General features: G+C 38.1%; 1 protein-coding gene across 3 annotated transcripts in view; it reads left to right on the top strand.

Annotated features, from left to right (window-relative positions):
• The window catches only part of LOC114466230 (tumor protein p53-inducible protein 11-like), a 70,110-nt gene extending 57,164 nt beyond the window's left edge, over positions 1 to 12,946 (top strand). For all 3 annotated transcript variants that reach the window (XM_028451828.1, XM_028451826.1, XM_028451829.1), the window contains exons 4-7: positions 149 to 197; positions 3,624 to 3,720; positions 9,626 to 9,727; positions 10,851 to 12,946. In XM_028451828.1, the coding sequence (XP_028307629.1) occupies positions 149 to 197; positions 3,624 to 3,720; positions 9,626 to 9,727; positions 10,851 to 10,984 (382 nt within the window). In that variant the 3' untranslated portion in view covers positions 10,985 to 12,946. The remainder of the gene's footprint in view (positions 1 to 148; positions 198 to 3,623; positions 3,721 to 9,625; positions 9,728 to 10,850) is intronic.
• Positions 12,947 to 14,237: the final 1,291 nt, after the last annotated feature.

Below are 14,237 nucleotides of genomic sequence, written 5' to 3'. Positions count from 1 at the left end.
AGACTTTATCACAATGTCTCAGTTCACAAATTGGCAGATTTCTGTAACTTTCAGAAATGTTTAATGTGATGTGTAATCTGAGGAAATGGTTGCGTGATTAATGTTGATGAAAGAACGCAGTATTTTAATGTACTGTTTTTGTAATCAGGATGTGGATTCTGGTCTCAGCAGTGGGTTTTACAACTATGGCTTTGATGGTAAGTAGAAATCTAAATCTAGTTTATACCTAGAAAAAGATAATATTTCCATTTTTATATTTTCGACGCACTTACACCTTCGGTATGGAGGAGCTGCTCCTATTTTAATGATTGACAGTTGGTGAAACTCATTTGTCCAAAGTCTTTTGTATCTGTGAGTGGAGCTTCTGTTAAATAGATATAACAAGTCAAATAGTCACAGCCATGGGTATTTAAAAAAGATTGTATAATGTCACACTTTTTTCATTTTGAAAGCACTCTTTAAGGTATTATACTCATGCACACATACATTTTACCACAGACTATTAAGTTCAAAATCTGAACCCTCCAAAACTTCAATAATGTATGGCTTAAATATATGAATTTAGAATATACTGCTTGACTATCAATCTTTATTTGTATAGCGTCAAATCATAACCAATGGTATCTCAAGACACTTTACAGTAGAGCAGTCTTAAGGACGGACTCTTCATTTTATGGATACACACATATGCATATATACGTATATACACATACATATGTATCCCACACCCAACATGAATTCATCATGGCGGCAAGGAAAACCTTCTGTTAAGCAGCAGGAACCTTGTGTGGATCCCATTCCTATGATGAACAGCCATCCACGTTATGCTGTGTTGAGTGTGTGCAGAGGAGAGGGTGGAGACAGAGTTGTTGAGACTCTGTAACTCCACACTGAGGATCTCACGGACCTGCAAGACAAAAGCCAGAAGGAGTACAGGAGCAAACACAAAAGGGAAGAAGCAGACATAGAGGGAGTGTTTGAGAGAGGAATGGGACCCTCTCCGGTCCCTCTCTAACCTAAATGACCTCTCTCTTAACGCCCTCTCCAACCTCTCTCCAACCGAGCATGCCAGATCCTTCCCCCCCGGCAGTCTATGCCTATTGCATCTTAATTATGAGCTATGAGCTGGTTCCTAACTAAAAGCTTTACCAAAGAGGAATGTTTTGAGCCTAACCTTAAAGGTAGAGAGGGTGTCTGCCCCCCGAACCGTAGTTGGTAGATGGTTCCAGAGAAGTGGGGCCTGATAACTGAAAGCTCTTCCTCCTATACTACTTTTAGAGACGAATGGAACAACGAGTAGGCCAGCATTTTGAGAGCGTAGTGTTCTGGGGGGATTGTATGGCACTACAAGCTCCTTGAGATAGACTGGTGCCTGTCCATTTAGGGCTTTATAAGTGAGAAGAAGAATCTTGAATTCTATTCTATATTTTATGGGAAGCCAATGCAGAGAGGCTAATACAGGAGTAATGTGATCTCTTCTCCTAGTTTTAGTCAGTACACGTGCTGCAGCATTTTGAACCAGCTGAAGTGTCTTAAGCGACTTGCTCGGGCAGCCTGCTAAAAGAGAGTTACAATAATCCAGTCTAGAGGTAACAAAAGCATGGACTAGTTTTTCGGCGTCGCCCTGAGACAGGATAGATCTGATTTTAGCAATGTTACGGAGATGAAAGAAGGCAGTTCTTGAAGTTTGTTTTATGTGAGAGTTGAAGGATAAATCCTGATCAAATAGAACCCCAAGGTTTCTAACAGTTGTGCTTTGTGCCAGAGTAATGCCATCTAGAGCAGTTAGGCTAGCATAGGTTTCTCTAAGGTGTCGTGGGCCCAGTACAATGACCTCAGTCTTGTCTGAGTTGAGAAGAAGAAAATTTTGGTCCATCCAGGCCCTAATGTCCTTTAGACAGGCCTCAAGTTTAGATAGCTGATTTGTCTCACCTGGCTTCATTGATACATACAGTTGGGTATCATCAGCATAGCAGTGAAAGTTAACAGAGTATTTTCTCATAACATTACCAAGGGGGATCATATAGATACAGAAGAGGATTGGACCTAGCACAGAGCCCTGAGGAACCCCGTAGCTTACTTTAGTGTACACAGAAGACTTATTATTCACGTGTACAAACTGGTACCTATCAGATAGGTAGGACTTAAACCAGTTTAGGGCAGTCCCTGTGATTCCAAGTAATTTCTCTAATCTCTCTAGTAGAATATAGTGATCTATAGTGTCAAAAGCTGCACTAAGATCTAATAAAACCAGCACTGAGAGTCGTCCTTCATCTGAAGCCCAGAGTAGATCATTAGTTACTTTAACTAAAGCAGTCTCTGTGCTGTGTTGAGCTCTAAAACCTGACTGGAAGTCCTCGAACAGGCTGTTGTTTTGAAGAAATTCACAGGCATGGGAGAGAGTTCAGGCAGACACATGCACAACAAAAACTAGAGGGGACTGGTGTATTACAAAGCTCAGGGTGTACATTATACAAAAAAAATTTTGGGAACCACTGCAGTTGCTATGTGGTCTTAAGACTATTCATCTGTCTATTAAAGCAATGAATTTCTGTCTGTTTGTCTGTGTGTGTGTGTGTCTGTGGCTCAAATATCTCTGGTGTTCAGGGACAGACAAACCTCATACTTTGAACATGTATGGATCTTGGTTCAAAGCTGTGCGACGTCAGATTTGTTGGTACTGTAATGCTACAGTTAACGAATAATTTCATAAAATTGTCTACCGCCAGCAAAGCAAAGCCACTAGAGCCAATCACTGTTGCGATCTAGAGTCACGTGTGCACCCAGAGCCAATCGCTGAAAAGCTTGAGTAGCTACATGAGCATGCACCAGACGTGCGCGCACATAGCCAAGCAGACACGGACCACTGATATACATTGCATTGTTTTATTATCTCATTTACACCAAAGAGTTGTTTGCTTTATGTGACAACTTTATTTCACTCGCATCTGTGCACAAAAGGGAAAACCTATGTGCGAAAGGCAAAAATGTTGAACTATTGGAGTGAAGCAGCTGAGCACTGACTTCTTTCTGAGTCTGCTGACTCATACATGTTATGTTTATTCATTCGCAGTTAAAGGGACACACACACACACACACTGAAGATAATCACCCCTGCACTAAGAAATGTTACAAATTTGTCTTTTATCAGATTCTACCTAAACAGCCGCATTGGTACAAACATGCAATTTATAATGGGCATGTCCCATAGAATTAAACCAGGGAAATAACACTACAGAGCACAGAGTATGTACACCTCTTTGTACATTTAACCTTCAAACACATACTCATTTGGCCATAATTGACAACTCTATTTAAGCTGCCACATGAATACATGCTTCCGACTGGTACTGTACTAGCTTCTGTAAAAACAGAGTGACTGAAAGACGTAATGTGATGGGTCACACACTCTTGATGCCACTAAACATTCCTGAGATAAACACTGAGTTGTTTTACATTTTCTTCTCATCTTTTTCCTTCATACTATCCACATTTTCTATAACTTCAGTGTTCAGGGTGTCTATAGCGAGACCATTTTCAAAACAGGAAGAGTTTATGACACACAAAAAGCTGTTGTGCAGATATGACAGTGCTGCATTGTGCTTCTGTGTTATTTTGCGCAGGCCCTGGTGTTTCCCAACCAACTCTATGAGCTGGTGTTTGAGGAGGAGCTTTCCAACACCAGCCTCTCAGTCCGCCTCTATGGCGGAGCACTGCTCAGTAAGTTATGTGATCTAATGCCCTTTTCGTCACATGCATTTTGGGAATGAGGGCATTTTATGACGTTAAAGTGCTGTCTTCATATTTGCTGTGTACACATAATAGAAACATGCTCTGCTTTTACTGTGTTAATGGCTTTTAAAGCATTCATTAGAATTCAGACTTACTCTGAGAGTAAATAGAGGATATAGAGCTCAGCCTCCATATTTTTTCCTTGTGTCTGCAAACACAGACACACACACACACCATTTTAATTCAGTTTTTAATCTAGAGTTCTCTATAGGGGCATGGTGTCAATACAGGGACCACTGGTCATAGTTTATGTGGCTTCCTGTTTAGGTCTGGTCAGTGGGACATTAAACACACTGTAGTTATTCTCCTCATTCAGTCTGTTTGTAAATAAAGCACCACTCTCCCTATCTTTGTGCCACATCATTGACAACAGGCAGACAGTAGTCATAAATATGGAGTTATGAAATTTCTGCTTCGCTATCTGCTCTCTGAGAAGGTGTATCTAATGTGAGTTTTAATGAGTCTAGTGTGAGACATCACTGCCAGTAAGATGGTTGCAGGTTCCATAATGGATCTGTGGAGAGGAACAACATGACTACCACTAGGAGCAGGTCACCCACTGATCATTAACTAATGAGAGAGGGGAATGCCACATACCAAGAAAGAGAGCGACTATGATATTATTTTCTCTGATGTTTATGCAGCAGAGTGCTGCTATAACACTATATGGTACTAATTTTGCTCAGTTTTTATTAAAAGCCTAATAAAAACTGCTCCTCAGGGATGGGTTAAATGCAGAGGACAAATTCCATGTACGTCACAACATTACATGGCCAATTAAAGGCGAAAGCCCCGATTTAATATTTTCTTGTATTTACTTACTGATAGACAGTAGAGGTGTAAAGAGTACTGATATATCCTGCTCAATTAGAAGTACTATAATTGATTAAAATTGTAGTCAAGTACATAAATACTCAAGTAAAAGTAAGAAGCAGCTCAATTAAATGGTACTCAAAGTACAAGTTACTAGTTACTTTCACTTTTTTACTTTTACTTTCAGAAATGTATTGAATTACTTCACTTATTTTAAAACAGATTTAAGTATCTAGTACCCATAAAAACAACTCAATTAAAGTAACGTGAGTACTTGTAATCCATTACTTTCACCTCTGCTGATAGGTGATCTGAAGGTTTACTATTGTTAAAGACCTGTTATGGACAACCCACGATCCTTAAAGAAAAAAGGATGTGAGGATAAAAACTTCTGACGGGTGTCAGTAGAGGTAACTTTACTTTAAAAAGAATGAAAGTGATAAAAGAAGTGCATGATAGAAATATCATGATGTGGCTCCAATAAAGGGTTAAATGTTGCCACTTCTAAAAGATTACTTTAAAATATGAACAACACAAGGCCCTGGTGGTATGGTGTACCTACTTGACATCTTAATGTGCCCAGTCTTGTCCCTTCTGATGGAAATCATGTGCATCATTTATGTCAGATCCTGGCTGTTTCTTACTCAGTAAGATTTTTCCCTTGCATAGGAACTTTATTTGAATTTACAGTTTACAGCAAATGGCATAAAAATATCCTTACTTGACTAAATTCAGTGGAACAAAAGGAAATAATTCTATGTGTGGTAAGAGTGGTTTTGTCCTCTCGGACTCTTGTGGTGGTAGGTTTGCTTCCCTCGAGCCGTGCGCGTAGTTTATGGGGGGCATTGCCCCTCCCCTAGTGGTCAAAAGTTTTCATTACAGTTTTCCCAATTCTTAATATAATTTACATAATATACAAATATTTTAAGTGCCAAAAAACTCCAGTGACCCATAGACTCATGCACCGAGAAAACAAGCGGCTGACAAAGTGAACGAGCAAACACCGCGATAACTGCACGCTTATCTGTATATAAAGCGGTGGATTGAGCGATTTTGTTCCAATCTACTCCCTCCTCCCCGACAAAATCAGCATCCACTGGCCGCCTTGAGTGTGCATGCATTCATTGTTCACTGAAGGCAGAATAACGTTGTTAGAGGTTTTTAATGACATAATCTACGTTGTTGAACTTTTAAATGCTTTTCCATCCTTTTATTCTATCCTACTTGTGTCTAACTTAATGATTTACAACTGCCATCTAGTGTGTCCCTCCATGTTAAAGCGTATCTTCCATATAAAATCAGAATCCTTTTTATTGTCATTGTACAAAGTAAAACGAAATTGCAAATGTCCCCACCCAACATTCAAGCACACTTAAAGATTTAAGCCAGAACAGACACAGTTATCATAAAAAACAACATAAGGTAAAAGCCTGCCAGAATAAAAGGTTCATCAGTATAAAAGTTAATCAGAATAAAAGTGCATTGGTATAAAAAGTTCATCAGTATAAAAGTGCATGGTATAAAATATACACGCACAAGTTCAGAAAGAGACAGTATTTCATTTCTTGTTATATAAGTAGTGATGCTGGTGTTTATTGTTTAGTGAGTGGATTGCTTTTGGGAAGAAACTGTTGATGAATCTGGTGGTATGTGATCAGATTGTCCTGTATCGCCTCCCAGAGGGCAGAAAGAAGGCGATACAGGACAATCAGACACATGTATCCAGTGGTGTATCATATACTGTATCATGTAGAACATCATAAATAATAACACTGCTTGATTTGAGCAACTTTACTCTCTCATTCTTTAAGTTACAAGAGGGTGCTGAACCTTTCAAGCTCCATTTTGGATTGCAGCAGTTCATGTTTTGTACTACATAAAAAATGAAGCAGAAAACGGCCGCCGGCCTGATTTTATCATGAATTTATAACATTAAACGATGCGTTGGGGCAATTTTTTGTAGTCAACATTATCAATTTCATGACTAATCGTTTTTGCATTATTGTTTATGTTACACACATTGTGGTTGGCACGAATCTCGAGACGTTTTATATATTTAATTCTATTTAGGAGCCTCATAGCTGAACACTCTGCCTCCTGTTCTACTTCTAGACACATTTGGAACTTGCAGTAGATCAGCAAACTGAGAGCGGAGTGTTCTGCCTGGACGATAGGGTACTAACTAACTATCAAATCACAACTCCACTATTTAAAGATGTTTTTCCACTACTTAGAACTAATATGGTGAATTGGATTAACACATCTCTAGTAACAAGTTATGTGCCATAGACTTTTAAAAGCTCTGTAATCAAACCTCTCCTTAAACAACCTACCCCTGATCGAAGTGATTTGTCCAATTATAGGCCAATATCCAACTTTCTTTTTGTTTCCAAAAATCTTGAAAAAGTCATTGCAGGTCAACTATGTGATCACCTACTTAGGAACAATTAATACGAGAGCTTCCAGTCAGGCCCATCACAGCACAGAGACTGCCTTAGTAAATGTAACCAATGATCTCCTTTTAGCCTCAGACAGAAAGTTTATCTCGTTTCTGGTTCTCTTAGATCTCAGTGCAGCTTTCGATACAGTGGATCATCATTTATTGCTGCACAGACTGGAAAGTGTTTTTAGGATTAAAGAAGCAGCACTAGGTTGGTTTAAATGCTACTTATCAGACAGAACCCACTTTGTTCATGGTAATAATCTCTCCTCAGCATTTCTCTCTGAGGTGTTTTGGACCAAATAAAATGACTTTGGGTTTACCCTGGTTAAGAAGGAGAATTTGATGAGGGTGCCCTTCAAATGACTCGCCAATCAGAACGGGCATGTAGGCGGGATGCTATACTTATAATAACAATAATAATAATGGCTTGGATTTATATAGTGCTTTCTTTGAGGAGACTCAAAGCGTGTTACAGAAACCATTATTCATTCACACCAGTCACTCACACAGTCATACCAGTGGTGGTAAGTTACAATGTAGCCACAGCTGCCCTGGGGCAGACTGACAGAGGCGTGGCTGCCATTTTGCGCCTACGGCCCCTCTGACCACCACCAACATACATGCACATTTCATACTCACTCATACAAGGCAATGTGGGTAAAGTGCCTTGCCTAAGGACACAACAACAATGACTCGGTTAGAGCGGGATTTGAACAGCCAATCCTTCGGTCACTGGACAACCCACTCTACCACTGAGCCACTGTCACCCAATATACAGTATATATTACTATACTTATGTTAGGTTTAACAGATTTCCGTGTTTGAACTGATAAGTTTATTTCTCCACATGAAGTTCTCCTCATCACTGCCCCTCGTCTGCATATCAGTCCATTCACAGCTTTTTATGGTTAGTTTTTACTGGAACCAGACTGATACACCGCTTCGTCAGTTCTTCTTTCTTTTGACAGGCCTGTTCTGAAATGCTTATTGCACAAGCAAATATATAGATTTATGTTTAAAAAAAAAAAGTGGGTCGCGATTTAATGACGGTGGCAAAATTGGGTCGCAGAGTGAGACCAGTTGAGAACCACTGACCTAGTGGAAGCTTATATAATGTAAATAGCATTGGTCCTAAAACTTAACCTTGTGGAACTCCACGATTAACTCTGCCGTGCGTTGAGGAGAGATTATTAACATGAACAGAGTGGGTTCTGTCTGATAAATGGGATTTAAACCAACCTAGTGCCGTTTTTTTAACCCCAAATTTACTTTCCAGTCTCTGCAGAAATAAATAATTATCCACTGCATCAAAGGCTGCACTGAGTACCAGATCTGAGACCAACCCTCTGAGGATAAAAGAAGATCATTGGTTACTTTTACTAAGGCAGTCTCTGTGCTGTGATGGGCTGTAAAATATGATCCAAAAAACAAGCTTTTTATTCTGGGTTTTTGATGAAGTGAGCAGCTATGTTTGGTGCTTTGCACTTTCAAAATATTTTTATATATATATATATATATATACATATATTAATCAAACTCAGTTTTTATGTGTTACTGTTTCAATATTATGTTTGTATTTTAATACAAAGAAGTGGAACAAACTGAAGTCAGCTCTTTAAAACATTTTTAATTCAAGTTAAAGGCTCTCTTTTTCTGTACTGTGTATGACTGTGAGGGAGATTTTTAATGTTTTTACTGCTGTTTTAATGTTCTTATTTATTTTAAAACTGTTGAATGTTTTCTGATGCACTTTTTAATCATGTAAAGCACACTGAATTGCCTTGTGTTTGAAATGCGCAATACAAATAAAGTTGCCTTGCCTTAATATTATACAAATATTGAATAATTGTTTAGTAATTTTTAATAGTAATAATAATATAACGTAGTTGATCATGAAGAGCTGTCGATGGTAAAAAGTAGCTCGCGAGCCCAAAAAGTAACCATTGAGGTCAGCTCAAATAGACCAATAGGAGTGAAACTACTGTATGTAAATTAGGTACTACATGATGGAGTTATTTCAGGAGCTGCTTTGTTTAAGAAAATATTGAGCACTCCTGCAGGGGGCATTAGCTTTTTTGGAATTGCTAGAATGTTATCAGTAAAGAAGTTCATGAAGAGCTCAACAAATTGTCAGAGTAGAAACACAAATTGATTAAAAATAACCTTATGTTTAATCGCTATACTTGCTCAAAGAGAATTAAAATGTTAAAGCCAACACTGGACCAGTGTCTATATTACAAATGTCAGCAGAACTATGGGGATTAGTGAAGAAACACGAGGATGTCTTTGGAGAAGAAGTTCCATTTAGAGGCCATGGATGGCTCTCATCTGCCACACAGATGGGGAACGCAGTCTCCTGCCAGCTATGATCAGCTTTGTAAGCATCACTGTTATGTGTGGGCGGGAAAGCCAATCAGAGGCAGAGCTGGGAGGGAAGTAATGGAGCTTTAGCCTTTTATCAGAATCAATGAGTTTCCACAGCTTCCTCATGTTGGTCCAGATGAACAGCTCTGTGCCTGAGCAGGATTCTGTCTATTCATCTTTAGATTTCTTTACACTGTCTTTTATTTTTCACAGGCCTCGCCCTCATCATGTGGAATGGCCTCTACACAGCAGAAAAGGTCATCATCCAGTGGACTCTTCTCAGTGAGGCCTGCTACTTTGCTGTGCAGTTTCTAGGTGAAGATCTTTCCTCATTAAAAATGTCTGCTTTAGTGTTGTCCACAGTGTAAAACATGTACATTTTGATTTTTGATAGGAATATAGGTAATTTATTATTATTTGTTCTGTTGCAAATGAACGCTGTCACAGCGCCATCTGGTGCATGCAGAAGGAAATCACAACTCACAAATTAGGAATGCTGAACACAGGGCTGTATGTTTCCCTAACACAGTTGTTCTCAAACGTTTTGGGTATTTCCCATTTGAACAAAGGTGAACTTTCAAGCCCCACCTGTGCCATTTTGTCCCCCAAATAATCAAAAATCACAAACTAAATTAAACAAATTACCTGCATAAAAAACTGCAGTATTCAGAAATACAGGAAATAACCAAACGTTGTTTGCGATCCGTGCCAAAAAGCTTAAAAAACACTGACGCTGTGAATCCTGGACAGTGATAGTTTTGTTTTTTGGTTTTGTTTTTTGATGACTCAGCCTGTCTATCCTGTGTGAGGGCACTGTCACACAAACTTTTTTGGTCCTTGTCACAAACATATCCATATTTCTTAGGCTAATGAAAGTTTATTGTGCTGCTCCACTTCACATGCCGACGTAAATCATTATTTTTGCACTTTTGGTCCACATTACATTTTGTTCTCAGTCACATATCTAATGCAGTCTGATCATTTAATGCTCTTTTACTTTCTGCTACATTTTTAGGCTATTCATTATCACTTTCTTTGTGTGTCGGTGTTTTGTTTAGTGTTAATGATCTTTATTGCTAATGAAGATAGGTTTCTAAGAAGATTGACATGAAATTGATGATTTCCTTCTGTTTGTCGAGCGAGTGAGGAAAAAGGTACAGATAGAGAAATGACTGCCACATGTTTGCTCATGGTTCTTGTTCAAAGCACTTTGTTGTACTTTCAAGTTGAAATATATTAAAACAGGTATTTTATATATGTTATTGTCACTTTTATTATTTCACAATTAAAATACCGTATTGTTTTATTGATTATGTTTGAGAGTTTTTAGTTCTTTTATAGATTTGGGTCATGGCTTGTTATTGAAGGGTGATGTTACGTGGGAATCACTGACCTAGTCTATTCTTTCTTTCAAGTCAACATTGTTCTGTCTTTTCAGTGACATCGTTCACCCTGATTGAGGTTGGTGCCCTTTCCAATGCTGCTGTGCTCCTCCTCCTCAGCCGGGTGTTCTTCATGGTTGTCACCATTACCTACTATTACCATCTGGGTCGCAAGCCTAAAAAGATCTGAGGCGATGGCATTCTGCCTGAAGGGAGGAGGACAGTTAAACACAAACATCACACACAGGGTTAAAGATTGAATCAATATCAGATCAGGGCTTGTAGTATTACTGAGCCAGTCAATTCCCCCAGCCTCCCCTACAGGGATAAACCCAACACAACCCCCTCCACTATTCACCAGATGAGGACAATGGTAAATTACAGACTCTACTTTAAGGACCAGAAACATTATGTTGATAGCGACCTACTGTTAGAAATAGGGACCAGCAGCCTGTTAGCTTTTCATTCTTATTCCTTTGGTCATAAATGGTCAGTACAGGTTAACTTCACATACTACAAAGTTTTTCACAGCTCAGTATTTATTTATTTTTTGCTTTTTCTTTGCTCCTGCTTTCACAGACCAAAGGTTTATGCTGTATTTTGTTTCCTCTGCCAACCTTTTTTGAGTATTTGAGCATTATTTTTTAACATTGTTAGACAGATTTTAGTCACAACTACTAACTAGGAATAGTGATCAGATTTACAAAAATCTCAAGTTCATTATCTTTTGCTCTTTTTCTAGAGGTCCTACCAAAGTGAATGAGACTGGTTTATAACTGAGTTTTCCACTGCTGAGATCACATGCATGGTTGATTGAAGCACATAAGAGCTGAATAAAGGAAGTTTAAACTGTTGTGCTTTCCAATGGGACCTTAAAGTTGGAGCGAAAGTCTTGGCTGGCTGTAGCACAGTTTTTCTCTTAACACAACATATCCTTAGCTTTGCCTTAAAACTACTTCAGAAAAACACCTACCGCACTGCGTCTTACTTCTTGTACATATTGTAAGTAAAGCTGTTTTGTGGCGTTCTTGTGAAACCAAACAGGAAACTTATTCAGTATTTGTTTGATTAATTTTTAAGATAAATCCTCTTCTACATGTGTTATGTGTACCTAATGAAGTGACTTTTGTGTTTCATTGCATGATTCCACCAAAGTAAGTAGCTCAAACCGTGCAGCATTACTCATGCGACAGTGTTTAGAATGAAAGTCACAAACTGGTTCAAAAAAGTTCAACTCTTTATGTAGCTGTTACTTCCTGGTTCTGGATGAAATTTCCTGTGTGATAAAGCGATAAGATTTATACATACAGACCTTCTGTGACACACAAAAAACCTTACACTACAAAAGCATAGGATATGGGATTTATTGTTGGTGTTGATGGATTACTTTAGTTATGTGTTTTACATCCGGATAAACTTTAAAAGGTAAATCTTTGGAAGGACTGCCATCACAAGACGTTGTTTATATTTATCTTTAATAGCAGCTTCATAATAAGATGCTTTTGTGCTTTTCGATAATTGTACCCAAAGTTTGAGCATATTTTCTACCTCCCAGCTCTTAGCATTCCTTCAGGTAAAATAAATCCCAGAAATGTTAATATGTACAAAAATACAGACACAGGGGGGCTGTAACTCTGAGGTGGTCTGAACCTTTGAACATGTTGAATTCAGGCCTAGAAGGGAGCAGCCCTGAGGTCAGCATGATTGTGGGTTTGTAAGTACAGCCCTGACGGCAAGCTTGCTCCAGATGGAGACACATGGGTGAGGTCTCTGGTACCCTCCTAGACTAGTAATTATCCTTGTGCCTGTGTTTAAATAGATTCAGCTCCCCCCAGAGACATTGCACCCCCCCAATCTTTAGCCATACTCGGCACTAGAGGGAATGGTAATTATTGAGTTTAACAAAAAATGTTCATTTCCATCCAAACTCAAGACCTGAAGCCATCAGCTGTGTGAAACTCTAACAAGTTTGTGAAAAGATGGGTCATTTTATTGGGATAGGCTGAAGGTGAAAGCCAAAAAATGTTGTTTAATTTTCCCATGTAAAATAGTAATTATGCAGCTTTGGGTCTGTTCAAGTTGAAGAAACAGTAGGTTAAACTTGTTATTAATTTTTCCGAACTTCTGTAAAACTTTTTGACACAGTTTCGAATGTAGCATTGTGTTTTTATGTATATAGTATGTGCTCTATTGTTCCTCAGAAATGCAATGATAAGTATTTTTATTCCTTAGATTGAAATAAAGAAAACTGTTGTTTATATGAAGACTTGTATATCTGATCTTTTTTTTACAGAATTTTCCTACATTTCTTACAGTCCACTGGGATCTATTGCTGCTCCGCATTGTGTGTATGAAATTGAAGTTTACTTATTCAAAATAAATAAATATTCAAAATATTATTTATATCGTTCCAGTGAACATAGTTTTGTGATTTCAGTAACATTGTTTTTCTTAAAAGTCTATTTTGGCCCTAAGTCTTTGGCCTTTCTAGAGAGGATATTGCTTATGAAGTAAAATATTACAATTATATCCGGACTTTAAACGTGTAATATTGTTCCACTTACTGTACTTACTGAGTACAGTAAGTGGAAAAAGCCTACGTATGCTTACTAACAACATGCAAACATAAAAACAAAGACAAGAGTTTGAATGTTTTTTGGTATCTGGTTTTGGTTCACTTTTTAAACAATAATGTACAGATTCACACCTAATTAATTTTAAGATGGAAAAAAAGGGTTGACAACGTAGGGTAATTGCAGTCTGACAAATCTAATTCAAGCACAATCTGAGTCTTTGGTCTTTCTGTTTACTTTTTAAATTATGTACAGTATGTATTATTGTCTAGTGTTTCTTTTCACCTTTTTATAGTTTCTCACTCGGAGCCATTTAAACAAAAATTAATTTCTCGCTGGGATAATTAAAGTAATTCTGATAAATTACTTTACAATAGGGCCATTGCTTTTTTCCTCACAAGCAGTCTTTCACTTTCCATACAATTACTGATTTAGGTTTATTTTGCTAATTAGAAACAGTGGGATTGATGGAGGCTCCATCTTTTTTTCCACATCCTGCATTTCTGAGTCTGTAAGATGATGTATCTGATGCTCCTCTTTAGTCGCTCACTTACCTCACACATATGTCTCGGTCTGACAGTAAAGTAATGATTTTTTTAAGCTGTTGTTATTGACCATGGTTACTTCAGGTCTGCAAAAGTTATTCTCATTTGCTCAGAAAAGTCAATTCAATTACACTCCTTATAAACCCTTTCTGTCAAAAAAGTAATTTGTTCTGCACTCCTCTACCTAGCACCAAAAATGAGATGTGGGAATTTAGGGATGTTTGATGTTAGCGTTTGCCAATATCTGATGCAAAACTAAATTTTGGATATTAACTGACCAATACATACATAGATGCCCTCCGCCTGATTTTTGGTCACATTAAAT

Source organism: Gouania willdenowi, chromosome 6, assembly GCF_900634775.1.
Source record: "Gouania willdenowi chromosome 6, fGouWil2.1, whole genome shotgun sequence".
In the NCBI taxonomy this organism is placed as follows: domain Eukaryota; kingdom Metazoa; phylum Chordata; class Actinopteri; order Blenniiformes; family Gobiesocidae; genus Gouania; species Gouania willdenowi.
The sequence above is the reverse complement of the archived record's forward strand: the minus strand, read 5'-3'. Positions and strand labels throughout refer to the sequence as shown.